At 34.5% G+C, this 26963-nt stretch overlaps 1 protein-coding gene across 1 annotated transcript in view; it reads left to right on the plus strand.

The window, feature by feature from the left end:
• The window catches only part of SMCHD1 (structural maintenance of chromosomes flexible hinge domain containing 1), a 68475-nt gene that overhangs the window by 31942 nt on the left and 9570 nt on the right, over positions 1-26963 (plus strand). The window contains exons 20-39 of the mRNA XM_084213308.1: positions 1813-1957; positions 2173-2269; positions 3862-3934; positions 5574-5713; positions 6689-6823; positions 7643-7870; positions 8559-8707; positions 9420-9508; positions 10634-10752; positions 11392-11559; positions 12609-12734; positions 14654-14733; positions 16038-16195; positions 17841-17956; positions 18341-18402; positions 20393-20480; positions 20886-21017; positions 22184-22333; positions 25691-25817; positions 25988-26107. Of these exons, the coding sequence (XP_084069434.1) occupies positions 1813-1957; positions 2173-2269; positions 3862-3934; positions 5574-5713; positions 6689-6823; positions 7643-7870; positions 8559-8707; positions 9420-9508; positions 10634-10752; positions 11392-11559; positions 12609-12734; positions 14654-14733; positions 16038-16195; positions 17841-17956; positions 18341-18402; positions 20393-20480; positions 20886-21017; positions 22184-22333; positions 25691-25817; positions 25988-26107 (2502 nt within the window). The remainder of the gene's footprint in view (positions 1-1812; positions 1958-2172; positions 2270-3861; positions 3935-5573; positions 5714-6688; positions 6824-7642; positions 7871-8558; positions 8708-9419; positions 9509-10633; positions 10753-11391; positions 11560-12608; positions 12735-14653; positions 14734-16037; positions 16196-17840; positions 17957-18340; positions 18403-20392; positions 20481-20885; positions 21018-22183; positions 22334-25690; positions 25818-25987; positions 26108-26963) is intronic.

The following is a 26963-nucleotide window of genomic DNA, read 5'->3' on the forward strand; positions in this document are numbered from 1 at the left end:
AGAAGATCAAAGGGGGGGAAAAAAAATCAATGTTTTCTATTTCTTCCACAAAAGAGAGGCTTTGAATGCAAATTCTTGAGGCAGAAAATAGTTCTTTGTATGTAGCATATTCTTCTAAAAGTTTCTATGTATTGGCAGAGTAGAAAGAGGTATTCTTGTATAACAGTAAAGGAAAATAAATGTTTGGCATTGCTTGAAAAGAGTAGTTATCTAAACATATGTCTGAAAACATGCCATGGAAGGCTCAAGATATTTCTGTGCACTTATAAGTAAAGAAGAGAAAAAAAAAAAGTTGTTCTCTGAACAAAAATGAATCTTGCCTCCTCTTTTATCTCTTTATCAAAGTGAAAATAGGCTCTTATTATTTTCCAATAGCAGTGTGGCTTCCCCCAGTATGGCAGCATTCAGTTAAAGATTCCTTCAGCTATAACAACTGAAATGAACAAATCTCAATGGAAAGGAATAAAAGGAATAAAAATTTGAAAAACCAATTTAGCTAATAGTATGGTACTTTTAACACGTGGGATACCAAAATCAACTTTAGCTGTCTATTGCTGCTTTTTTATTTATTTAGAAAATAATTCAACATTGTCAATTTTTAAAGGTAGATATTTAAAGTCTTTATTTTTGCAACTGTGTTTTGTATTTTCTCAGAGGCACCCATAAAGCTTCACATTTGTTACTCCAAAATATTAACATTTGTGTTACCATTTATGATGTAGATTCTAGAAATCCAGAAAACTGAAATCCAGTCTAAACTGAAAAAGCATTTTTGGCTGAGAAACAAATTATTCTATTTCTCTAACAGAAGGTTGTCACTGAGCGTTTATAGTTGTCCTTGATAAGCTGAAAAATCACCATAAATGCTGGTTAAAACTGAGCTTCCTCAGTCAGTCTACAAGGTTTGTGGTTTTCGTTCAGACATGTTCTTTTGGCAGTTATTCTGCTGTTACTTTCTTAAATCACTTTACAGTTTTATCATTCACTTACGGTGATAAATAAAATTGTAGACACTGTAAGGTTGAGGTCTTTGTCTTGTTATAATCAGTAACTAATTTTGGCCAATACAAGGTATCTGTCGTCTCTTATGCAAAGAAAGCTCCCTGATAATAGACATCCCTAGGTTTTAAAAATAGTTGTTAACTTGAAATTTGAGTTTGAAATTGTTTGGTAGGATATTAATTTACCATTTAGTTCAGCATGCTTCACTTCTTTTTTCAAAGGTCACTTGGTCAAGACATTTGTTTCCACAAAATAGGATTCTTGATTTACGTGCTCCAGTTGATAGACACTCCACTTGTTACCACTGTCTGGTCTTGTTTGTTAGTGCCTAATTGGAGGCAGTGTAGTGGGGCCAGGTTTCACAGGAAAGGTACACCCACGTTTCTTTTTCTAATACTCATCATTATATATATTTATTTCTCAAATTTGAGGCAGTTGTAGAACAAAAATGTTCTGCTGCATGAATGATTTATTTTACCAGAATTTAAGCAATTAAATATTTAGGAAAAGCTGTCCACACAGAACTTTTTCACTTTCAGGTGCTGTATTGGTGTTTTGAATACTTAGGGAATTTTGACTATCCTGTTATGTTTCTATACTGTAGTTTCCTGCTGTTATATTTTAACTATTGTTTTTATTTTAGTGTAAATTAAAAAAAAGAACATAAGCATAACTTTGGTTGTAACAGTGTTCTGAACAGCCTGTTTACTTTGCATCTGAAAACCTCTTAATTGCAGCCTTCAAGAAATCAAGAAAAAGCCAAGGACCACTCATAATTCTTTCTAAAAATGTATTATTATTTTCTCTTAGAGGGCAAACCAGAGAAATTTTTGGTGGGTCTCTTGGAGCTTCCTTTTCGAATTGGAGTGCCTTTTAGTATTCCTTTGGAATTGCAGGATGAATTTGGTCATGCAACACACTCGACAAATCGCATTAGGCCAATTCTGGAAGCTAGGTAATTCAGCCAGCTTTTTTTTTTGCCCTTTCTTTATATGGCAATAATATAATAATACTTTAGGGTTTATCTGAATGATATACTGTGAATTTCTCACATAAATTAACTGATATTTTTGCTTTTATTTTCATAAGAATGTCTGAAAGTATCTTGTATATTAAAACACTGTGTTTGTTTTTAAACTGATTCTCTTGTGTTTTCTATCTATTTTCTAGTGGATTAACACTGAAGCATGAAGACATACCTGTGGCAACCAAGTGTGTCATTAAGGGTGTTATTGCTAAAGGCTGTGTAAACAGTTGCCAGGGCAAGGTAGGCCAATAAATTTAAACTTGAAGTAACATATTAAAAAAAAAAAAAAGACACAAAGTAAATAATTTTTGTGTAAAATGGATTGTCACATAGTTTTAGCTTAAGTTTGGTCTACATTAATGACTACAGATATTTCTTGGGATATTTTTTAATTATCTCTTAGTGCTCTACTTGGAGCACTTTGTATTTCTCATACCTGCACTCTTTTCACAGCTGATGGGACTGGAGCTAGAAGGACTGAGCAACACATGGATGTGTGGTAGAGTGCACCCAGCAACACTGGGTACTACTCTCCAAATCAGCTGTCTTAGTTTTACCTAGTGCTGAGATTGGTTTACGCCAAATTATCCTGGTGACTATTGCACTGCAAGATGGTAGGGAGCTAAAGAAGATGAAATCTTCCATTCTTAGTTCAGATGATGAGTAGTAACAGCTAATATGCAGGGTGTCTGCTCAAGCTTCTTTAATTGTTCCTGCTATTCTTGTTGCACTTACACAGTCATGCTTATCCACTTACGCACTTACATTGTCTAAATCCAAACTGTTACTGATGGATTCTCAGCACCTTGTCAAGCTTCTACTTTACTGTAAAACCCAAAATGTACATTCCATGCAAAAAAGATTTTTTTTCATAAAACAAATCTTAATGCTTTTGATAAATATAGATTTAAATATTTTTTAAATTATTTATTTATTTATTTAGGCATAGTTCACAGTATTTTAGCCAGGTCCCTATCCTTTCATTTAGTCTCATAGTCTAGCACAGTAAAGACAAAGCTAGGAGATGAGATACCCCATTTTACTGTTGATAGAGTTGCTTAGAAAATAGCAAGCAATGTTGCTGGTGGAAAGATGTATAAAGAGGAGAAAAGGCTTGTTGAAGATTAAAGGGTTTTCAGTGTAGTAAATTTGGTAGGCAAAGTTCAGAATTTAAGGTGAAAGGCAAGAAAATGACATAAAATGGAGTGGGTTATGAGAAATCAAGTGTATAGGAGCAAATGTGCCACACTTTAGCAAGAGATAAATTTGGTGAGGGCCAGGACCAAGAATCATTTAGGGAACTTGCAGTACAGAAGTAGTATTGTACCATAATAATTTTAAAAAATATTCTTATTACTATTTTTCATGATCTGATTTTAATGAGAAAATTGGTTTTAGTGATGCAGTTTGCAGCAGTTATTTTTCTTACATCCTTAAAGATAGATGGACGATGATAGTGGTGCCTTGCTAAGAAATAACAAACACAGAACTTGTAGACCTTTATTTTAAAACTACTTTTTTTTTTTAAACTGCTACATTTTTCCCCATTAAAACAGCCTTTAAGCAGGAAATGAAAAGTTACAACAGCTGCTTTTTGTAGTTTCAGAATCATGTAGTTTACCATACAAATCCTGAATTGAACATGTCTGCTTATAATAACATGGAAAAGAGTTTTCAGTACAGGGGGGGAAAAAAAATCTTTATTTTTTTGTAGCACTGCAAGACAATTTCTAGGGACTTCTGAAATTAACATATATACAAATTGATGCAGTTATGTGAAACTAATATATGGTTTTATTTAAGGTTAATAATTAAAATATTCTTTTCATTAGAACTTTAATCTGAAGATTACTCTTCCTGGTTTGAAACAAGATACACAAATCATAAAAATAAGATTGCAGCCAGGTAAGTATCCTTAAAATATTTAGTGAAATTCTGTTAAATTTTACTCTGATACTATTAATGAAAGCTTCTCCCAAGAAAGTAAAATATTTAATGAGGCATAAGAAAAGGATCCAGGTGATGACTAGAAAGGAAATAAAGCCAAGACCATCTCATTCTTGGCAGGAGTATCATTGTACACGCAGCCGAATCTTATCTACTATTCTAGGGGCTGGAATATTGGTCTGCTTATTTGAGACACATTTTTGTCTTTTAATTACTTTAAATCTTTTTCTAATCTAGCACCGTTGAACAAATGAGCTTCTTATCTTCTTGTTTTTCTTTAGCATTAAGACTTTTAACATGTACTAATCTGCATTGACCTGTTCTCCCTGCAGAAAACCTCTCATGAATGAATAAGTGCTTGTTCAGTTTCTTAACCGATGAAAGGGGGATGCTTTGGCAATTGAATTGTGTCTGAAATTTTAGTGTTACATGAGTTTATCATAATGCAAGACAGGAACATAGAGGTCTGTAAGGGCACTGCCCTTCCCAGAAATTTATGTTTTGTGCATGTCTTGATTTGGAGGATTCCCTTACTTGAGATCTATTATCCCTTATTACCTGGGTTTTTCTGGATTTGGGATAAAAAGTATAGTATGAAAGCTAAGTTTTGGCCTCCCAGATTACCAAACTTCAGGCTTGCCCATCTCATTTTGCAGAGATACTGTCTTCTACTTTGTAAGACCAACGATGCACAGTTTAGTCCATTATTCTTTATCCTTTGAGGAGGTAAGGGTTTATGTAGAAAACAGTGAAATGATTGGACTTGAGACAGACAGTGTTGTGTGTTGCTGTTGTTTATCTTGGACTGTTACCTTCATCCTTCATTTTGCTTTTGACAATGTAGAGATGCTTCACTGCCTCTTTCTTCTCACTTGAGTTATATCCTTGACTTTGTAAGCTGTTTTTTGATGAAGAAATAATAAAAGCTATTTCCGTCTTATTCTTCAACCAGTGAGTTTGAAATAGAAGATTTAATAAGTCATGCATAAAGGATGCTTCTGCAAAATTACCATCACTGTTCCTTCAGAACCTGTCTTTTAATAGTAATTTATTATTTCCTTCTCTTTTCAAAAACTGATAAAATAATTATGTGTTCCAGAAGATAGTCTTATCTGAATAGCTTCACTTTATTATCTAAGTAATGACAACAAAATTTTCTTTTGCATTTTTTGCATGCAGATTGTAGCTGTGATAGCTTTGGCAATTAATTGGATATCTCAACATTAATATTTTTGTGTTTATCATGTCACAAGAAAACTCAAAGTTTCTTTTTTGATGAATGTGAATCCATATAGCATGTAAACAAAATTATATCACGTGTTTACACTTTGTATATTCTGAATTTCACCATGTTTGTCTAAGGGTTCTCTACTAAAAGAATTCAAAAGGCTGGCAGATGATATGTGTTGAAGGACAGAAAGTCTAGAACTTTCCAGTACAAACTAACATATATACCTGAATTGTTTGAAATGGTTTGTTACCACAAATATCTTGGTAACTTGGCTTTAAAATCTCTAAGATAACAAAGACTTAAATTTTGTTTCTTAGAAGTTATCCAAAATATAACTATTGTTCTGCAATTGTGCATTTTTTACAGGCCCTCCTCGTCAATTGAAAGTAAAACCAGATTCAGAAATTCTAAAGATTGAAAATGGTACAGCTTTTCCCTTTCAGGTTGAAGTAGTAGATGAATCAGGAAATATAACAGCACAGCCAGAGCTGATTGTTCATTGTAAGGTAAACTGCATTTCATAATGTGCTATAAGGATTTTTATTCTTGCTTTTTAAAGGGCTGGAAGAAGAATCTGTGTTGGAATCTACATAGAATTTAATATCTTTAGCAATGCTTTTCAAGTTTCTACAGCTTGCTAGCCATAACTGTGACCTCTTATCTATTATAAGCCATATCATTATAAGCCGTAAGCTTTAGATTCAGTAGAACATGACCTTAGAAAAGGAAAATTATGTGAGGATGTATAGGTTCAATTTTAAGGCATTTTAGACCATATTTATCATATACAATATTAAAATTTATTCAGAAAAATAACTTCAGAAAGCTTACTCCTGGTATTTATAAGTTGAAAATTCAGTCTAGTGCCTAATAATAATATTAGAAATTATCATAAGCACCAATATAAGCTAAGAAGGGAGTGCGTATCTTGCTCTGACTTTAGGAGGTAAAAAAACTTCTCCTTTTGGCCATCTTTTTTTGACTCAAGAAAATTACTTTCCCAATTCTAGTGAAATCCAGCAAGGATATATAAAAGTGTTTTCCTGCTGCAAAATAGGCTGCATTCCATTTGCACTTTTATATCAGTACATGGTCTTCCTGTAGACTGGGTCTGCAGTGCTATGATGGCATGTTGAATGTAGTGTTTAAATTCCTTTAATGTGTGATGTTTAGTAAATCACTTCACAAGCTAATTGAATTTATTGCATAATGGCTGAAGAGTCCAATTATTGTGTGTTATTAAAGCAAGTGAATAGATAGTATACTTCATTTCTAGAATTTACTCCTTTCTCCCATGAACCTCTTATCGCAAAAAATACAGGTGTATTTCCAGTTGTCTTACAGTTGTTGGAAAACTGAAATATATTCATTTTTTCTGTAAATAATTTTATATATATTTGGACTTTGCAAATAATAATTTCTGAAATAATCTTAGTAGTTCTGTAAAAGAAACTTGATTTTTAATCTTACATTTTAAATAGTTTTTAGGTGCTTCAGACCTTCCTGTGTATTCTGTGGACTGCAGTAATGGAGGAACAAACATTTTAACTGGCCCAGTTATACATATACAGAATATCAAGAAAGACCAGATATTGAAAGCAAGGTTTGAAGTACTTGTAAGTATTGGTTGGAATGTTTGGATTAACAAAAGATTGAAAGGTTTATTATACCGTCTTGCTAGTATTTTTTGTGAATAAGCTTAGCTCTACCAGAGTTAGGGGTTTAGGTATCATAAACCTCATAATCAGGTGGCTATGCTTTTTTATCACTAGAAATCATAAAAAGGCAAAAAGTTTTTTCCATTTTTTCTTCACTTCTAACTCTATTTGTTAAATCCCTGAGGTGTTTCAGAAATATGCATGTTTTCTGGGATTTTTCTTCCCCTTTTTAATTCCTGGATTGTTTTCACAAATTGCCCTCATTGCATAAACATTTTAGTGTAAGAATAGGTATGGCAATCAATAGTTTTTTGTAGCATTTCAGTTTCAAAGCTCACCAAGTATAAATTTTTTTAAATGCTGTTGAACATTCTAGTTCTCTGGCAGTCAGGATCAGGAGAGTCACACTGCTGGAGAAAATAAGACTTGTGTGTGTTTTACTCTGGAAAAATGTATGGCAAGGTAAATAATATGAAAGGATACTTAGGATTGTGCGTAAAAAGTATTTTGTGAATTTTATAACCTACTGCTTCTGGAAGAGGAAACAAATCTAAACAGCTAGCATCAATTCTAGTATCTGTTAAAAGTTGCAAGTATATTGGCATATCTTTTTGGTTTACTTTTGACAAGTCAAGCTGATTTCATGTTTGGACACCTGGTCGTATCTGGTAATTCTGAGTAGAGCCATAGGCTATTATGGTGTTATGTGTATGCATATCTAAATTTAATATCTTAATTGTATATCTCTTTTTTTTTTTTTTTTTAACCCATGAATAGAATTGCAAAGAAGTGCCGCCAGTGGAAAAGATTATAAAACTTCTTCCTAGCAGTCATGTTGCAAGACTACAGGTCTTAAGTATGAATGGACAAAAAGCTCTTCAGATTAAACATCAGGATGAAATCAGTTGTGTTGCTGGCCAAGTCATGAATAAACTTATATTTCAGATGTATGATGAAGCAGAAAGAGAAATACCCATAACTGCCGCTGCTGCAGAAAAAATCAAGGCAAGTACTTTTGAGTAAACAGCAGCATAATATGGGGTAGAAAAACAAAGCTGATACCCTTAAAACCCATAAATATTGGACTACTAAGTAATATTCCTCAAAACTTATTAATAAAGATGGAAACTTAACTCTCCTTTCAATTATTTTTTAAAAATATTTTTTTATTAATTAAATGTCAAGTAATGCTTCATGGTAATATTATGAAAAGCAGGTTAGTATTTCCAGTGCTTCTCCTAAATGCATTAAATAATTATCACATAGTTATAATTCCTCAGATCCAGGGCCTTCCCAACATTTAGAAACTTTAAATAGGCATGTTTCCCGTGAAGGCTTGCTTGCCTATCTTATCCCCCTTGTTTTATGTGTATGTACTTATGTGGAGTCTAAAACAAACATGGAGATTCACCAAACATATGATACTTGTATCTTTTCCAACTCAAGTTCAGTGAGGGAAATCTAATGTATGTTTTGATCTGCTTGTGTTTTTTTCCAAGTAATTGACTGTATTTCAGCAGATAGCATTGGTTACTGCTGGAAAATGTCCAGGCTTTCCATTGAAAGCTGCTGTTGCCTTATGTTACATCAGCATATTTAGAATGGCTTCAAGATGTATTATGTAGCTAGTCATTTATAATTTAGCTTTTGATTAATTTTAGCTTTTGATCAATTTATAAAATTTTAATTTTAGGTCAACTGGACACCTAAAATTGATAGAGAGCTGTTGATGCAGGGATTATTACCTGATGTAAAAGTACCGACTTCAGTAAAAGATGCACGTTACTGTCTAATTACTTACCTTGATGAGCATGTGTCTTTGGAAAGTGCATTCACAGTCAGGTTTGTTCATTTGGTATATTTCTTTATTAACCATGTTGTTGGCATAGCATTGTAGATCTCATTACTTTGGAGTAAAACAAAAGTCTTTCTAGAGAAACTGAAATAATGAAAGCTGTTGGCAAATTAATAGGAGAATGTCAGCTTGGGAAATGGGAAGGGTTTGTGTAAATTTATTACACGTGAGAACATTACCTATGTGAAAGACTCCATTGTGATTACTGACTTGCATCCAGCCCTGTAATCACTTGTGTAAGTATACATACACTGAAGAAGACTATTGATTTTTTTCTAAAGTTGAAGTAAACTTTAGCTCACAGAATAAGGTGACTGAGGAGAAAAGAAATATCCCTGCGAAGTTAGTTCTTATCTGGTTTCTCAGTCAAAACTGACAGGCTGTAAATTGAACTTTAAAATTACCTGTTTATTGCTGTTAGTGTATTTAAGACTTGTATCTTATAAAGTTTATTAAGAGGAATCTCATTCTAAATTACTACAGTGTATTTCATGTGATTTTATTAGGTTAAAATTAATTCATTCACAGAACTCTGATGCCAGGGGTAATTTGCAGCAATTAGTCATTTCACAGGTCTGTTGCAGGAAACTAAAATACACTGCATGACAAAGCATTAAGATTCTTAAATATATTTATCATGCCTGCTATGATGTTATATTTACCTTTATGAGAGAAATAAGTCAATTTTCATCTACTCAGACCAGTTCCTGATGAACCCAAACACATTAAATGTAAACTAAAAGGCTCAAACACACTGCAGATGGGTGAAGAACTGCAGAGTGAAATCGGTAAGTTATTTGCATATTCTTCATTTTCTTCTAAGATATGTTTCTTTTTCTTGGCAGTTTGTTAAGACTGTTATATATACAGATGTCATCAAGAGTAAATTACCTTCAACTACTTTAATATGAAAAACAGGTTTCCATTCTCATTCACAGAAAGATGTTCAGACTTCTGAATTGCCATTTTACATTTCTCTGATAAAATTTGCCTCTTACTTTATACATCAGGACATTAATCACGCTCAGTTCAAATAGTTAATAAATTTTTGTTTAGTTCATGTTTTCTGAAATTTCAAAGGCCATAACTGCATTCAGACTATTGCCAAGGCATGAACTTCAGTGACATGCTTTGAGGTTAACTTTAATCTAAGAGGAAGACATGTTAGGGATCAGTCTTCTCATTCTGCTTTGGTTTCTGTATGTGGTTGCCATATGACATAGTGAGAAATTAAAAATCCTTTCAGTATTGGGGCATTAAAACCTAGGGTGTGAATGAAGAAGGCACACAGAACAAAAAAAGAAAAAAAACAAAGTTGAAAAAAGCTTTCAATGTTAAGATATTTTTTTCTTTTAACTTTTTGGTAAGAAATAATCTTTTTATTCAAAGAAGTGGGAAGCACAAATATGGGATATAACTAAATAGATACATTTAATTTATACCCACAAGACTGGGTGTTTTTATCAATGTATATAAAAACCCGAAGAGAGTGTAAAAAAGTTGGAGCCAGGCTTTTTCTAGGTGTGTTCAGAGACAGTAAATAGAGACAGTGGGCACCAAGTGAAACACGGGATGTTCCCCCTGAACATCAAGAAACACTTCTTCGCTGTGAGGGTGACAGCACTGACACAGATTGCCAAGAATTTGTGGAGTCTCCCTCCTTAGAGATACTCAGAAGCTGCCTGTCTGCAACTGGCTGAAGGTCGCCCTACTTGAGCAGGGGGTTTGTACCAGGTGACATCCAGAAATACTTTCCAACCTCTGCCTGTGATGTAGTGATAGTTATTTGAATTTTTTCTATATTGTGTCTATGTTGTGTACGTTTATATGTATGTTGTATAATAATTTATTAAAGCAGCTGCTGAAGTGGTCATTCTAATAATCATTTTAATCATCCTCATCTCTTTTAACAGATGTAATGATTACAGATCAGTTTGGAAATCAGGTTCAGACAGTGACATCTGCATGTGTAAATTCCCTAGGAGTTTCTGGGCCTGGACTTGATAAATCAAATTTGAAAGTAACTTGGCAGGTATTTATAAGATGTCATATAGTTTATTTCTTTGTGGCATTTTTTTGGTAATTGTCTTAATTCTGTTACACAGAACTGAACCAAAATTGTGGAAGTTAGTCAAATTACATTACATTAGTTGGTTGCTTAAAGCATTAAAATTTTATGATCCTGTTCTAAGGAGCACAGCTGCATCTGTTAAAAACCTTATCACTGCTGCAGCTATATAATATGGAGGCCAGTTCACTCTGTGCTTGAGTTAGGTGTGCTTTGTTTCTAGGTCATTGTTCTATATGTTTTCTTCTGTTTTGCTTTTAGTCTTATCTTCTGTGTTTTTTTATGTTGATACAGTTGATTTTAAGATCTTTTGAAGAACCTTGTAGAATGGACTAGTATCTATACCTTTTAAAATACACTGGATATAACCTGAAAAATAGGTTTCTGAGAAATTCTTGAGTTTGAAATGGGTCACTTCTTACTCATGAAGTTCATTTAAATTTAAGAGAAGGACTAGAACTTGTAGTTTAATTTTTAGTCCACTGTCTCACAGTAAAAATACCAAACAGTATTTATAGCATAAATGCTATATTGAAAAAATACTAATTAATTTTACTTTGCTTTATTTGTTCTTGATAAAATCTTCTCTTTGTTTCACAATAGGAAAGCACTCAAACAATGAAAGTAAAAGGTATTCGATACAAACCCTGTTTACTCGGAAGCAAAGAATTGTGCTTTGCTTGGCGTGAATTTTCTGACTTTATCAGAGTGAATTTAGTAGCAGGATCCCCAGCTAAATTGCAGCTTGTGGATTGGCCAGAGTTAGAAAAGGTAAGTTGAACAACTTTGCTTTGAAAAAAACAAACAACATGGTCTCTAGTCAGGTATTTTAATTCCATTTTTCATGCAATAGCTAGCTACATTAGGCTTTTAAAAGTAAACTTATTTTGGAGTAATCTAACTCGTATGTGTATGTTTACAACCTTAAGTACTGTAAACTTTATTCTGCCCCATTTGCCTTTCTACAGATAGTGTAACTTTTCCTTGATGCAGTAATTTTACTGTGGGCTGGATCCTGACACCCATCTTTCACTGCTGTTTTCCAAAGATACAATCCTTAGTGGTAGTAATGGCTGGCAGCTCATCTCTCTGTCTCTTACTGGGGTTTTTTGATGTTCAGGATGTAGGATGGCAGTCCCAGATTTACTTCAGTTTACAAGTGTTTACTGTCAGAAAGTAAACACTTAGAGACACTGGAGTACTGGAGTTAAAGGAAATGGCTGGAGATTTTTGGTGCTGTACATCTATTAGCCTTAGGTTTTAAAATTATTTTTCAGTTTTTACTTTGGCTATTCAAAGAACAGTGCTTAACTTCTTGCAGAAATCCGAATAGAAAATTGAAAGCAGAAAAAAGAAAATTGTCTGAGTACAGGACAGGAATCAAGATTGGTGTTTTGGGAAAATGGAGAAGGAGGTTACTGAAGAAAATGAAACAAAAGGTTCAGGGAGTCGCATAGCTATTTTTGTTCTCTAGGCAGCTGTTTAGGTACATCAGAAAATAAAACTTTTAGGCCATAGCTCTTGCTACAACGTGAACATTGATAAGTCCCTTCAGAATCATGTCCTTCCTTTTAGTCACATCAACATGAGTAACCCATGCCATTTAATTCAAGTAGTGCATTTTATTCTAAAAAGAGAATATAAACCAGCTCTAGAAATACATTCCTGCATACCATTCAATCGTTGTCTGGCTGTTCTGGGAGACAAATAGTATGGAAAAGGTGGACACTGTTGCTCTGGGGATTCCTGAACTGCTGTGAATGTCCAAGATATGTACAATTGAATATCATTTTAGTATCATGTATTTGTATCTCTTCCAGCCTGTTGCAGTGATTAATGGTAGAGAACTGAAGAGGCCCCTTATTGTTCAGTTGTGTGATCAGTGGGGAAATCCAACTCCTGAACCGAATGTCAAAATCAGCCTTACAAAGAGTAACAACTTAAAGGTAAGCATTGGCCTTATTAGGTGAACTTTGTTTAACACGAGTTTTGTTGTCATGTCTATGGTATGATAATTTTCAGGACATTTTTGGAAATGTTAATAAAAAATTGTGAGAGCACTAAAGAATAACTAATCTAGTATAAGAACTCTGACAACAAATATTATAAACTGGTCCCAGGACAAAAACCACAAATATAACAAAATTTGGATAGGACAGGGTTTGAGTACACTTCAAATACATTCCAGATATTCTACAAAACCTTTTTCCAAATTTTGCATGTACATCACACCACCACATCCCCCATGTTATCAGAGGTAATTTAGTGAATGATAGCAATGACAATGGTACAGTCTCAACTAGCAACCAAATAATTTTTATCTGGTGGTTCTTTGATTTTGATTCCTGAATGTATGTCTTACTGGTCTCTATGTAAAGCTGGTCAGCAGGTTTGGGCCCTACTTGATTATCCTGTGAAAAGCAGGATAAATGAAATTAAAGCAGGATAAATGAAATTAAAACAATGAGGATGCAAATCTAGCCCAGATTTAAGTGGTTATTGTCTGTTCCATAAGTGAGGTATGAGTATCAGATGGTTTTCACATCGATCTGTACAAAGGAAGGACTTTGACAGAATACTCCATTCATTAAAAATTTATTCCTGTGTTTGAACAAAAAAGGAAAGTCAAGCTGTCAAACATTCCTACCTGTCAGTACAGAGACTGTTATATTGAATATATATATTATCAATGCAGGATATATTCATCTGCCTCTGGACATAACATTTTTTCATTCAGGGTGGGTCCTGTTCCCTTTTTGTTCCTGCTTGCCATGCATTTGCGTTCCTCAGTTTTCTCAGAATAAGCAACAGCCAAGAACCTTCTTTTGCTGACTCTTCCAAAGCTGTGCCACAACCTTAGCTTTTGCCCAATTTAACTATGCTATTATTACTTTTTTTAATTGGATGTTTTGAAGTAGATTTCTTGATATCCTGAACATTTTTTTTCTTTTTTTCTCTCTTGCCATAGAAGCCTGCCTCACAGTTTGGGGATTTTTTTCTTTGCACCAACTACTGTTTTTATGGTGTCAGCTGACGCTCACTGTGGGTTCTATTTATGTTGTTCTTGAGAGAAGACACTACCTTGGCAGTAGCACTGCGTGATTGTGCTACCTGGTCAAAGAGATATTGTGATGGCATGCTGTGTCTTCTCAGATTTTTTGCCTTCTTCCAGGGAGCACCAGCAGCATGTCTTAGAGTCCCCATGTTCTTTAGCTTAGTGGGATGTGTCCAGGAGAAAGTGTTCTGAAAGCCAAGGTTGAACATTGTTATAAAGTGTTTATTGCATCATGCTCTGCGTTGGCATTTCCAATAAGTTGTATGCACAGTCTCCCAAAAGAGAAATGAGAAGATTTTGGGAATGGAAATTCTCATATAAGATATTCAGATAAGATATATTTCAGACCCTCTGTCTCCAAAGCCTGATACTATGCAGTTGCAGCATGTGTTCCCTGTACTCCTTTATCTTAGAGATCCAAAACTGAATAAGAACTGGAGTAACACTGTAACAAGCACTAAATAGTTTGTAGATAGTTTTTGGATCTGAAAATACACTCAGATTAACGTCTGCTATGGAGGATACGATAGCATCAGTAGCAATTTAAAATACAACATTTATAAAATATTTGAACATATTAATGAGGAAAAATATCCTAGTGCAGATGAAGTGATTGCTTTTAAAATCTGGTAGAGAATTTGAACCCTGTTCCTTAATATTGTCTTAATTAACAGTATATCTTTCCCTAACTTACAGTACAAATTTTAGCTACACCTCAAATTAACAGACAGTTTGCAGGCAAATGAGATAAGCATTTTATCCTAAGACTGTTTCGGTATCATTGAAAGATTTTTTTTTTTTTTTTGACAGCTTGTTCCTTCAAACCAGCAGCATAAAACAGATGACACTGGTAGGGCTAACCTGGGAGTTTTTAGCATTCACGCACCTAGGTAAGTAGTGAAAACCACTGGATTATGGGTTTCATAAAGTACTAGCAAGTATTAATCTAGAGCTAAGATTTACTATTCATATGCAGATGGATGGCCAGATAGTAAGTTCTAAAAATCTAAGTGCTGAACTAAACAAAACTCAGTAGCTGCTTCTTTTGATCTACTGAGAAGCTGATGCTGTAATTTTCTGAATCTTGTTTTATTGTGCTAGACATTGTTTTAAAGGATTAGGTAGAGTGTCCAAAGGAATTTTAAATAGATGTATTTCATTTTTCCTATTTACAATTCATCTGCTCAAGTTTCATTTCAGGCAGATATGTGTCCTGTGGCTCCTGCTTCTTCATCTTGTGCTTCTTCATGCTCACTTCATGTATAGTTTCCCTTACACACTTATGTCCTGTATGGCTTTTCAAATTCATCATTTCTGTATCTTCCTCATATTCACAGTTCTGCAACCCACTCCTCATATCCTGGGGTTTTGGGGTAAGACTGGGTTGGCTTTAGGTTATTTTGAAACTAGCAATAAGTGCTTGTTCTTTGTATTCAAATATGGAGGATTTGACTCATAATACTCATACATTTGGAAATCTAAACCAGCATTGTTTGAAAGGCTGTTGATGGTTCTCAGTGAGTTTATAGTGTCTGTGACTTGGTAGAAGGATAATGAGTATTAGTTATCAGTTTACTACTGGATGTTAGAAACAGGTGTGACATGATACTACTTACAGCATAATCAAAACTGGCTGGGAAGTACAGCCTCTGTGCAGATAAATACTGTATTCCCAGTTATATTTTTTAAAAGACTGGGAGTTTTGAAAAAACTTTAAAAAAATTAAACTTAAAATTTTAAGTTTTTAATTCTGTAAAGAAAACTGGTTATTTGATAGCATTGAAGATATTATGTACTTTCAGTGTACTATTCTACATGTGAATGCTACTTGGATTTCACTCTTTGGAAACATATCAAAGTGGAATGCTCCTCACCATTTTAACTACTTTCTGCTTTACTGTAGTCTCCTGCTTGAAGCTGTAGTTGCTAGTGTCTTACAGGTGATGAAACATGATCAAAATAATGAAATATTAACACAAAATTAAATTTTATAAGTTAATATCTTAAAAATAGCTTAAACTTGCGACTTATCTAACCCTGCATTAACAATTCCTTCCTTTTCTTCTCTTTACTACTACATTACTATATATTGTGTAGCATGCTTTCATGTACATTTTTCAGACTTGAAGCCAGTTGAAAATTGTGTTTTCAGAAGAGACTTTACATCTGTTTTTATGATTTCTGTATCTTGCAGGGGAGAGCACATTTTGCAGATTAAAGCCTCATACAACAAGGCCATATTAGATTGTCTTGTAATCACAATAAATGTCCTGCCTGATCCTGAGAAACCTATCTGCCTGAATGTTAAATATGACAAAAGTCCTTCTTTTCCAGCAGGAAGTACTTTTCCTGGTAAGTATATTAATTTTTGGTGGAAACCAATCACTCAAGAGCTTTGAAAACCTGTGGAAAACTGTCTTGGTGGTTTGCCTACTGTATTTGTTTTGTTTTGTTTTGTTTTGTTTTTCGGGTGTGTTTTCTCTGTTCTTTGTAACAGCTGTGTCTGAGATGTAACACTTGGACAGAAGAGATATATAGGTCATATTTGGAAAGCATTTCAAAAGACCTCTTATTTATTCCAAATTGCTCCTTTTATCCATCTATAAATGGTAAAACTACAGAATCTCTTTTCTGTCTTACTAAAATATGATCTGAGCTAGTTCATGTATGTTTTCACTCATCTCTTTCTCTGGAATAGTAGCAAAGAAAGTAGCTATGAAATTCTAGGCCAGCTGTGAGCCAAGACAAACCAAAAGTAATCAGCAGGAGGACAACACAAAATATTCTTTTCTCCTGCTGTATTCTCTCACAAAAGAGTTTGTTTCTTGGCTGTCATAACTTGATCAGCCAACATTTTTATGGGAAGAGGTTTTTGTTTTTTAAAATACTCCATACAATGTTATGACCTTGATTCAATTCACAAGGTATTTTGGTTTTTCCTGGAGGAATCATAAAAAGACAGAGTGGTTTGGGTTGGAAGGGATCTGTAAAATTATCTACCTCCAACCTCCCTGCCTAACAGACATTTTTCAAATGTAGTGTGTAGTGTAAATCAACCAAGTTTTTAGTTAAGAAAGATAATTAAACAGCTTCTTCAGGACAATATATATAGTATATATGACATTAAATTATTCAATAATAAATTCTGTATTAACAGCCTCATATTATTAAATAAATCAAATAACATCCTAATTATTTGATTCATTGTTGATCTCAGGTATACCTGAGGGCAGGCACTGTAATCTTGGAGGGGGGCATGCCTAAACTCTTCATGCTCATCAAATCATAGTCCTTCCTTAAAGTGCAAAATTCAGTCCTGCACAGTGCAAGTTCATTTACATGCATTAAATCCATTTGCTTTATTCACATTTTGAACTAGAAGAAGGGTAGCTTTGTTCTAGTCTGCATTCCATTTCCTTCAGATCACGGCACTTTCTATGGGACCTACAGGAAAAGTGAAATTTATCATACTGGGATATAAAATGGCAGGTACTTTGACTGCAAAACCAGTCAACAGTGTGAAATGTCTCCCTATAGCCTACATCTGACAGATACAACTGTGTGATCCTAGTCTGTAAGAAATAAAGCACTTGTGAAGGAAGAGGGGGATTTGGATTTCCTGTCCTTGGAGGAAGGAATCACCTACTCAACTGCTACTGGTACACATTCCTGAGAGCAAGAAGTAGCCTGGTGTGCTGTTTTGATAAGAATGATAATTTGAGAAAGGCAGACTTGAAATTATAGGATTTTTTTTAAAGCTGTCATAAAGTAGGTGTTTGGTTTTTCCTAAGGATTGTTACCTGGTCTAATTACAGGGATAAGGAGAGAAGTTTTTTCATACCTGATTAGAAATTCTTAATAGTTTTGGCTCTTTTTGAAATACGTGTTTTGTAAGTTTTTTTTCTCTTAAGTGTGAGGGAAACACAGAAATTAATGAAGTTTGAGCTGCTTAATTCTGAATAAAAATAATCTTCAAAACATGTTTTTCATCCTACAGATTTTATGGTTAGTGTTCTTTCTGAAGATGACACCATTATTAAAAATATTAATCCAGCACGGATTTCTATGAAAATGTGGGAAGCACAGAGCAGCCGGGTTAGGACACCAGTTGATGTAAGTCATCAAAATGCATTTTCAAAATGGCTATGAACATGCCAGCATAGGACAAAAAAAATATTACAGATCAACCCTACACGTTTATCAGTGTCTGTCCTGTTACAAGTTGTCAGATTGATCAAGCATCAGTACTACAGTAAGGACAAAAATGTTGCTGGTCAGCAGAAGCTACCTCATAGCAGGGAGAGTATTAGAAGTAGACACGTTGAATTTTGCTAAGAAAAGACTGTGAGAATTAAGAACATGAAATTATTGTCTAAAATACAGGCAGTGTCATTGATTCACTGTGGGCTATCAGTACTGCAAGTCATTAAGACTTGGTAGTGTATTGCAAGTTAAGTACTTTCAGTACATGGCATTAAATTTTTTGCATCTTTACAGGTTACAACGTTTAGCTGTAGTAAGGTGAAGGATGACAAGGAAGATGGCTTCTTCTACTTCAGGTATAACAGCATTTATTCTATAATTACTCATGGAACTTACTATACAAAATGCATAGTTTGAAATAGAAGAGTTTTATGTTTTGATAATAACAGTCCATCACAGAATTAGTATGATACAGAAGAGGTAAAAGATACTAGCAAGATGCATTGAGATGAAGATTGAATTCTTTCCTAGACACTTTTGACATTTGTATAATCTGAGAGTAGAGAAGAAAGGAGTAAAAGATAATACATTAGAATATGTTTTGAGAAATGCTAGTAATGAGGGAACTAAATCATCAGTTTGTAATTTATATGGTAACTTTCTTTAATTCTTTTCAATATTGCTTTAACTACTGTAGAATTGCAGGCTGGACAAAGCAGACTTAGGTCGTTTTTTACTACCTTTTCTAGCTGTGCATCAATTCTGAGCCATGACCTTGGTGCTGTTAGTAATCATTCCTTGGGCTACTTATTCAGAAATAGCGTCTTAGATGAAAGGTGGCAGAACTAGAGCTCATCATGAGCTGGTGCCTCACTGCCATGTTCTTTCTACATCTTTTTCTAGTAGACAATCTATAGAATTAGCTAAATAGTTATGGTACTGGCTATTGATTTAAGCTTTTGCCTCCTGGGAGTGGGCTTTTCTTGACATAGGTGCCTGTAGTTTACTAGTTGTCCACAAATGTCCAGAATTAAAGCTCCTGACCTTACTGAAAAATTTGAGAGTAGACACTGCCCATTGTAGAAAAGTATGTTTTACATGTTGCTGCCAGTGTCTGTGACATCACTGTCTATCAAGTGATTTTATTTCAAGTTTTCCTGTTCTTGGCACACTCTCAGATGATTTTCATCTATTTATTGCCAGACAGTAATACAGATGCCATTACACAGTCTTAAACATCTTCCATAGAAGTTGTGTAATTTCTTCTTTTTTTAAAGCCTGTGTCTGTCCAGCCATGAGATCCTTAGCTGATTATTTACTAATTAGTGTTTTAATGTATCCTGACAAGGGAGATGCTACTGTCAGTCTTAAGCTAAATAAAATGCAGAAAAGAATATTTACTTCTGTATGTGAAATCTAAAAAAGGAAAAGTCATGGTCTGTTCTAGAAATATTAAAGCTTTGGGATTACATTTTTTCCAAGCTAAGCATTCCAGGGAATCTTACATATTACTACTTCCCAAGCAAAATCAGAAGAAATAAATTACTTAATGTTGACAAAACACTTAAACTGCTGTATGATGAAAACAAGAATCATGAATCAATTCAAGAATGCCACATGTCATGTTTGGAGAAAGACCTGCATCTTGTCTGTTTGCATCTCTTCAAAAGTTTGTAAGCGCTTCTAAGTCACTGCTATCCCTTGCTGAATACTGCAGAGGTCCTCTGGATGCCATGTGGCCTTCCTTGCTGGGTGAAATTATAGCAGCAGAACCTCAGGTGTTTGGGCTTTTCTGAATGTTTTGGTGGTAGGAGTTCTTTGCCAGTGGTCTACACTCTGGAATGCTGTAAGGTAGAAGGAAAACTCTATTTCTCTCTCACTATACTCAGCCTTGACCAGTGATCCAAGTTACCCAGCTTTGTACAATCTGACCAAGGAGGGAATTAGATACTCTGATTTTATGAAAATTTTATTAAATTTGGAGAAAAATGGTTGTTGTTCCAGATCTAGACATGTCTATGTTTTGTTCTGGTAGCTTTATGAAAATTCTGAATGGGAAATTGAATGGTGTAGACTTGCAGATTTCTGAATAGGGCCATGACAAAATTCCTGTCATCTAGAAGAGACAAACTCTTGGAGGAGACTTCCCTCCTTCAAGCTTCCAAAAGCCTTACTCTAATTCTCAAGAAAGTTTGCTGGCCTTCTTGCTGAAGGAGGAGTATTATGCCTTAGTAGGGCTTTCTAACTAGTTTGGAGGACTACTCAGAGTTTGAATTGCTTGTGTACTTACATACTTGTGACTATAATATTGTCTCATGTTTGGGTTTTATTTTTGTTTCTTTTTAGGGATAAAGTGGTTCCAGAGAGAGCGGGCACTTACATGATCCAGTTTACCTTTGCAATGGATAAGACAAATATGCTCAACAGTGAACAGGTTTGTATCTATAAGTAATTGCAAGTAGCCAAGTAATACAGGATCACCTGGGTGAAGTGTTAGGATACTTTGTAGGTTCAGAATAGAAATACTTTCACTGACAAGTTTTGAAAAAAAATTATATTTTTATTTTTGATAGTTACTGATTTCAAACTGTTGATTTTCAAAATATGTTTTCATTAACTTCTATAACCAACAACTTGGCAGTATAACAGACGTGCATAATTTGCAACCTAGCAGAACTGCTTTATGGCTGTGCTAATTTATTTCAGTTCTGTCCATAAATTTCACATACATTTGTTTTAGTGTTTTTTGAGCAACCCAGGTGTGCAGGTGATTTGTAGTTAATTATATCAGTCTTTATTTTATTTTGTTTTGTTTCATTCTTCCTTCTTTTTCTGCTAGGTTATAATTGAAGTTGTACCTAATGACCCTGTACGCTTGTTACCTGATTCTTTACCAGCTACTCCAGCAGTTTCCAATGTTCGTGCTCTTACCAGCCGTACACTGGTCAAGGATTTATACCTCCATTTAATGGTAACTATACTTCCATACAAAATCATAATTAAGGAAATGTAGAAGACTGCTGAAACTATGTTGAATTTTGCTGTACAGCATTGCTACTGTTTCTTTGCAGATTCACTTCATTAAAAAAGATGTTAATCAGTGACTTTTCAGCATATGGCAGTTCCATCTTCTTTCATTTACATACGGATGACCAAAACTGAAATGTTTGGTCCTTGCTGTCAGTATCTCAATTGAAATCCATGTCTTGTTGCCACACCAAAAAATTGTTTCAAGAATAGATTCTAGTGGGAAAACACATGTACAGCAGATGTTTCTCTCCATGTTTTTTATTCCCAGGTACAGTTTCTCTTAGAAATCTTGTATTACCAAAAATAAGGTTTCTTGAACTTTTGAGTGTTCACAGGGATAAAAGGAAATCACTTACCAGCTACCACAATAGCAAAGCAGACTCAGCTTGTGAAAAAATAATTTAATTTAATTTCCAGTTAAAAAAGACATGTGTAATAAGAAAAAAAGACCAAAAAACTAAAGCAACACCTACTGCCCCAACCCTCCTAGGCTCAGCTTTGTTCCAGATTCCTGTACCCTCCCCCAAGCAGTGCAGGGGTATGGAGAATGGGGTCCACAGTCAACCTGTAACATCTCCTCAGCTCTTTTTGCTGCCAGTGCTTTTTCTTCAGTTTCCCTATTCTAGTGTGGGTCCCTTCGTGGGCCACAGTCCTTCATGAACTGCTCCACTGTGAGCAGTTGCCACAGGCTGCAGTCCAGTAATTAGCAGCCTGGTTTAGCATGGGGTCCTCCATAGGCTTCCATGCAGGTCCCTGCTCCACCGTGGTCCTTCATCGGCTACAGGGAAGTACCTGCTCCCATGCAGTTTCCCTGTGAGCTGCAGGGGAATTTCTGTTGCTCCTTTTTTTTGTTCCTTCTCTCACCCTCTGCTGTTTTCTCTTTTTTTTTTTCTTTCCCATTCTCACCTGCTTGTGCATTTCTGCCCATTCTTAAATATAAAGAAATACCATTTTGGCTCAGTTGGAGCACTGGCCATGCCCGGCCTCTCCTCACAGAGGCTGCCTCTGCAGAGACTGCTAGCACCTTGCCATATAAATCCATAGCAGTACAGGAATGGGTTATTTAGTTCAGTCCCAAACTAACTTTAATTTCTTTTTTACTCACAGGATGAATACAACAACCACACTGGACTTGATCTAGTTGGCAGAATAATAGCAAAAATTAAAAGCCCCAATGAAGAAGATATTGAGATCCCACAGTTTCAGGGGAAAGTCAATACAGTAGAGTTTCCATTGGAGAGTGGATCAGCTGAAATTGTAAGTGACTGAAATACACAGTTCCATGAACTCTGTGTCTAATGTTGCTTATATTTTCATGCAGTTTTAAAGTTCTCTTACACCTCATTGTGTTATGTGGAGATTTAGTTTATATTGTAGCTTTCCCTTAGAAAAAAATAGATACATTATTTCTTCTGTGTTTGGTTGCTGATTTTTAGAAAACCTGAAGGAAGGACATTCTTGATAAAGTTTATCCTTTCCAAGTGAGGGAAGTAAGTGTACAGGTACTTTCAATTAGCGACCAGGACATTCAGGAAAATCCAGGAAAAATATTTTCTTCATTTGAATTTCATGTGTGAATAACACTTAACCAGTTTGTAGTTAAACCATTAATATTACCAGTATTTATAATACTCTCAGGCTGTTATATCTTATGATCATTTAGACTGACTTCTTCATATATTTCTAATTAAATTTTGGTAGGCTCTCTTTACTTTTTGTCTAAGTAGTGGGCATATGTATACTTTGTAGAAAGGCATCCTACCCTCATTTGAAAAAGATAAAACTACCATTTTTCTTTATGCTTTGTTTCATTCATTAATGCACCTGGCTGTTAGAAATGCTTTCCTTATTTTGGTTTGAATCTCTGACATCACACATACTCTGAAAGTACTGCATATTGTAGTCGCATCACTGCAGTCACTTTCTTCAACAAATACAGACTGACTTTTTAAAACCTGTAAGTTCCATCTTTCACAGTTGCTATAAAATATGATACAAAGACAGTGTAAAATGTGCACATGCACAAAACCAGGAACTGTTCAAAACACACCAAAGAAAATCCAGCTGAATTTGGAGTTTCTTCTGAGTAGAATGGTCACAATCTCTGTCTACAATCTCAAGCCTACACTGAACTTCAGTCAATAGTATTTCTGTGGTGAAACAGTTTTATGTTGATTTTTGTTTTCAACTTGAAAAATCAGATAAGAATGGCAGAGCAAAACTATACCCCTACTTCATTTGGTTGTCACATATTTTAAAAGTCTGACTTCTACAGAAGTCTTCAAACAGTTAGAAGGAGGATAAAAGGAGGATCCAACTTTTTAAGGGCATTTTCTCAGCCACCTTTTCTAACTTGCTCTTTGGAAGCAGCTTTATGATAGACCAACCTCAGTGTGGGCCAAGTGTAGACAGACACTGCATAGTACTCCAAACAAATTCTCCAAATACATCTTGGAAATCACCACCATAAGACTACAGTAGGATCCTAAAATCTACAGGTCCTACATAGAAACCTCTTTATAATATACATTTTATTCAGTACATTGACTGCTTTTATGAAGCTACATTTGTGAAACAGCATAAGTTATTCTCAGTCAAGAACAGAAACATCTAGTTAACATGGCCAAATGTTATTAATGTGCCAGATTCTTGTCTACTCAAATATATACAGAAAAGTGACAAAATGTGTGTGAAAAACAATCTAGTAAAATAAAATGCAGAGACTGAATAGAGGTATCAGATAAAATTAATATACTGATTGATTTACAGTACACTCTTGGGTTTCTCTGGTTTCTGTACCATGTTTCAGGAGTAATTAACTGGTTTGTGAACACATTTTTCTGCAGGCAGGTGGGGTTAAGAAAAGGTGCAAAAGTATAGCTAAAGGATTGGCTAAAACCACTGGTCTAGCAAAACACTCTGCAATTCTTGTATTTACACCTGTGGTAATCAGGTGTAAATTGGACACCTTTTTATGGGTAACAATAACCCCATATACAACCTGTGACAGTTCAGATAAAATTACTGGATAATTTTAAAGACTCCTTGCTAATGCAGAAGTAAATTTTTTTTTGGTTTATCTCCATGTAGTAGCCTCCTGTTGCATAATTGCCTAAATTCTCCAGTTCCCTATCAGTGACAAAGCTAATCTATGTAGTAGAGGGGAGAGTGTGCTGAGTTTCAGGGTGTTTGGGGGGTTGTTTGTTTGTTTGGCTTGTTTTGCCCCCTCTTTTATTCTTTTTTTGTAAGCCAGTGGAGTGGTTTTTTTCTACTTAGGTATTCCTGGTTTGTTGGGAGATGGGGAGTTTTGTATGCTTATTTCTTTTTATTACTATGATCTGAAGAGATCCTGCTGCTTTTGGCAGTAACTTGTGTTCCCCAGTCATCCTTGGGGACTAATTGCATTTCAGTGAACCCAGTATCTTTTTCCCCTCTTCAGGTATTTTTCAGGCATCTGGTTTATAATGAGTTCACTGACTTCAAACTACTCACAAAACCTATGTGGAAAGGATTTGTTGGCTGTGATGCACTGTCCTTTTCACATGACTTGTAATGGGGAGGGGAAGGGACATACTCATGTTCTTCAAGTATTTTGAAATTGTTCCGTCTTGTTTGTAAAGACAGTTGTGTGCAATTAGCACAAATAATGAAAGTGGTAATGTGACATGTTTACCCTTAGTAACAAGTTCAGGAATACTAAACTTGTTTAATGAAGAAAAGCGTTAAGATTTTTGTTGGCATGTATTTTCTAAGGAAAATATATTTCCACTACAGACTTCTCCTGATGAAATACGGAGCTGCAGTATTTTTGAAAGCTCTGAAGACTATCTTTGAAGGTTATATATCTATATCTCTTCTTTTAGGCTGCAACCGCCTCTCCCTTGATTTAGCTAGTTGAGTAGCAATTTCTACATGTTGAAGGTGGAAACAGTATGAGTTTTATTATAAGAATTATTCATTTTTTGCACAATACCTTTCCCAAAGTAGCAGCGCATTTGGATAGTACCTTTGCTAATTTTATTTCTGTTTACCTTTATGGTTTTATAATATTTCTCGTGTTTATTAAGAAAGGCCTTTTCAATAAGGAATCGATAAGAAGTTAAAAGTTTATGACAGTGTTTGGATGTATATTGTTCATTCATTTGGGATTTGCTGTCTACTTCCATGGTAACAGCAGTAACTTTAGCTAAGCACTGGGAATAGTTTGTTTTTCCTTCTCTCTGTTTATGCTTTGGATCTTTCTTTTTAATGATCTGTTTGCATTTCACATACTGAATGAAGTACACCTGAGGATATCTTGCTTATGAGACAGTGCAGAGAATATTATTTCTGAGCGTATGTCTCTGAAATAAAATACATAGCCAAAAATACTAAGACCTTTTAAACAGGTAAAATGACGATCTTAATTCTTAAATAATAAAATAGCTACATCTTTGTATTTTACTTTTGTTTAATTGTTGTAAAAGGCTGTCTACTGTATAGATATCATGTGTTATGTGACTTACAAGATTCATATTTACACTTATGTAACTTACGAGATTTACATCTGAAGAATGTTTGTTCTGTGTGTAACCTCAAGCATGGGCATAAACTTATGTTTGCTTATTTTCACAGAATTTAGTGCTGGCTGAAGACAGTCCTGGAAGAGATAGCACTGAATATATTCTTGTCTTTGAGCCACATCTGCCAGCTTTGAAAAAACCTTTGGAACCATATTGTCTCTCATTTATGTTTTACAATGGTATGTTTCAAGTGCTGTAAAATACTTGCTTTTCCTTAGAATAATCTATTTTTAGATCCACAATATGTTTTTAGAACTACGTAATAGCTTAATAGATTTTTGCTAATGCTTAAAGCAATTAAGTATGTTACTGTGTTTTCCTTTAAAAGTGTATATGTTTATTTCTATAGATTCCAAGAAGCAGCAGCTGATGGCAACACTGACCAGGGAGAAAGACCAATTATCTAAGTCCATAGATCTTTACAGAAAGATGTTTGATACTACAAATCAGCTCGTAGCTGAAATGAAATGTAAGTTCAATCAAATATGTATATAATTTTTCTGTGAATTAAACTTCTCTTCTATAATGATTTTGAGAATATAGATAAGGGGAGCAAAATCAATATTGAAATCATGAGAGATAGTAATTAGAGGGTAGCAGAAGTATATGTCTTGCAGGGAAGTATCTAATTATTAAGCATTGGATGTTCCTACCTATAAAAGTCTTGATTTGATGTAGAATGTCTTATGTCAGAATTATCAAAAGGAGAAAAGAAACATTGAAGTTGGTGTTCTTTTTATCCATTACTGCCTTTTACTCCCATCTTTTCATGCATATACATCTGGAAATTCAACAGTTGTCTGAAAACAATTTGAGGAGAATAAACTATAAATAATCATATTTTTAAAAGTTAGTCTTATGTTTTCAAAATGTTACTTTTCCCCCTCACATTTGACCCTGTGTACATTATTCAGAAGTGTTGTGTCATTGTTTATGTTCTTCAGCAAATGTAATTCTTTATGAATGAAGGAAATGTTTTCTTTACTGTTTTTTTTTGTTTGAATCATCCTGCCTCTTGATCAAAAGGTTTGTATTAATAATTGCATTTTGAATTTTTATTTTAAATAATCACCAAGTGTAAATAAAGTGGACTGGCACAGAAGATGCTGTTGTTTCTTGTAATTTTAGTACTATATATTTCCATTATGAATGAAAAATCCTGAATTCCAGTGTGAAAGGCATAAAATCATTGTTTCATACATGCACATCTGTAGAGAGTAAGTTAGAGTACAGCATTACACTTTAAGTAATAAGATAATTTCAAATATAAACATGTTGTGAATAGAGGGTAGAAAGCAACTCACCTGTTTACTCATTTGTTCTTG

Source organism: Fringilla coelebs, assembly GCF_963513975.1.
Source record: "Fringilla coelebs genome assembly, chromosome: 1".
Lineage (NCBI taxonomy): Eukaryota > Metazoa > Chordata > Aves > Passeriformes > Fringillidae > Fringilla > Fringilla coelebs.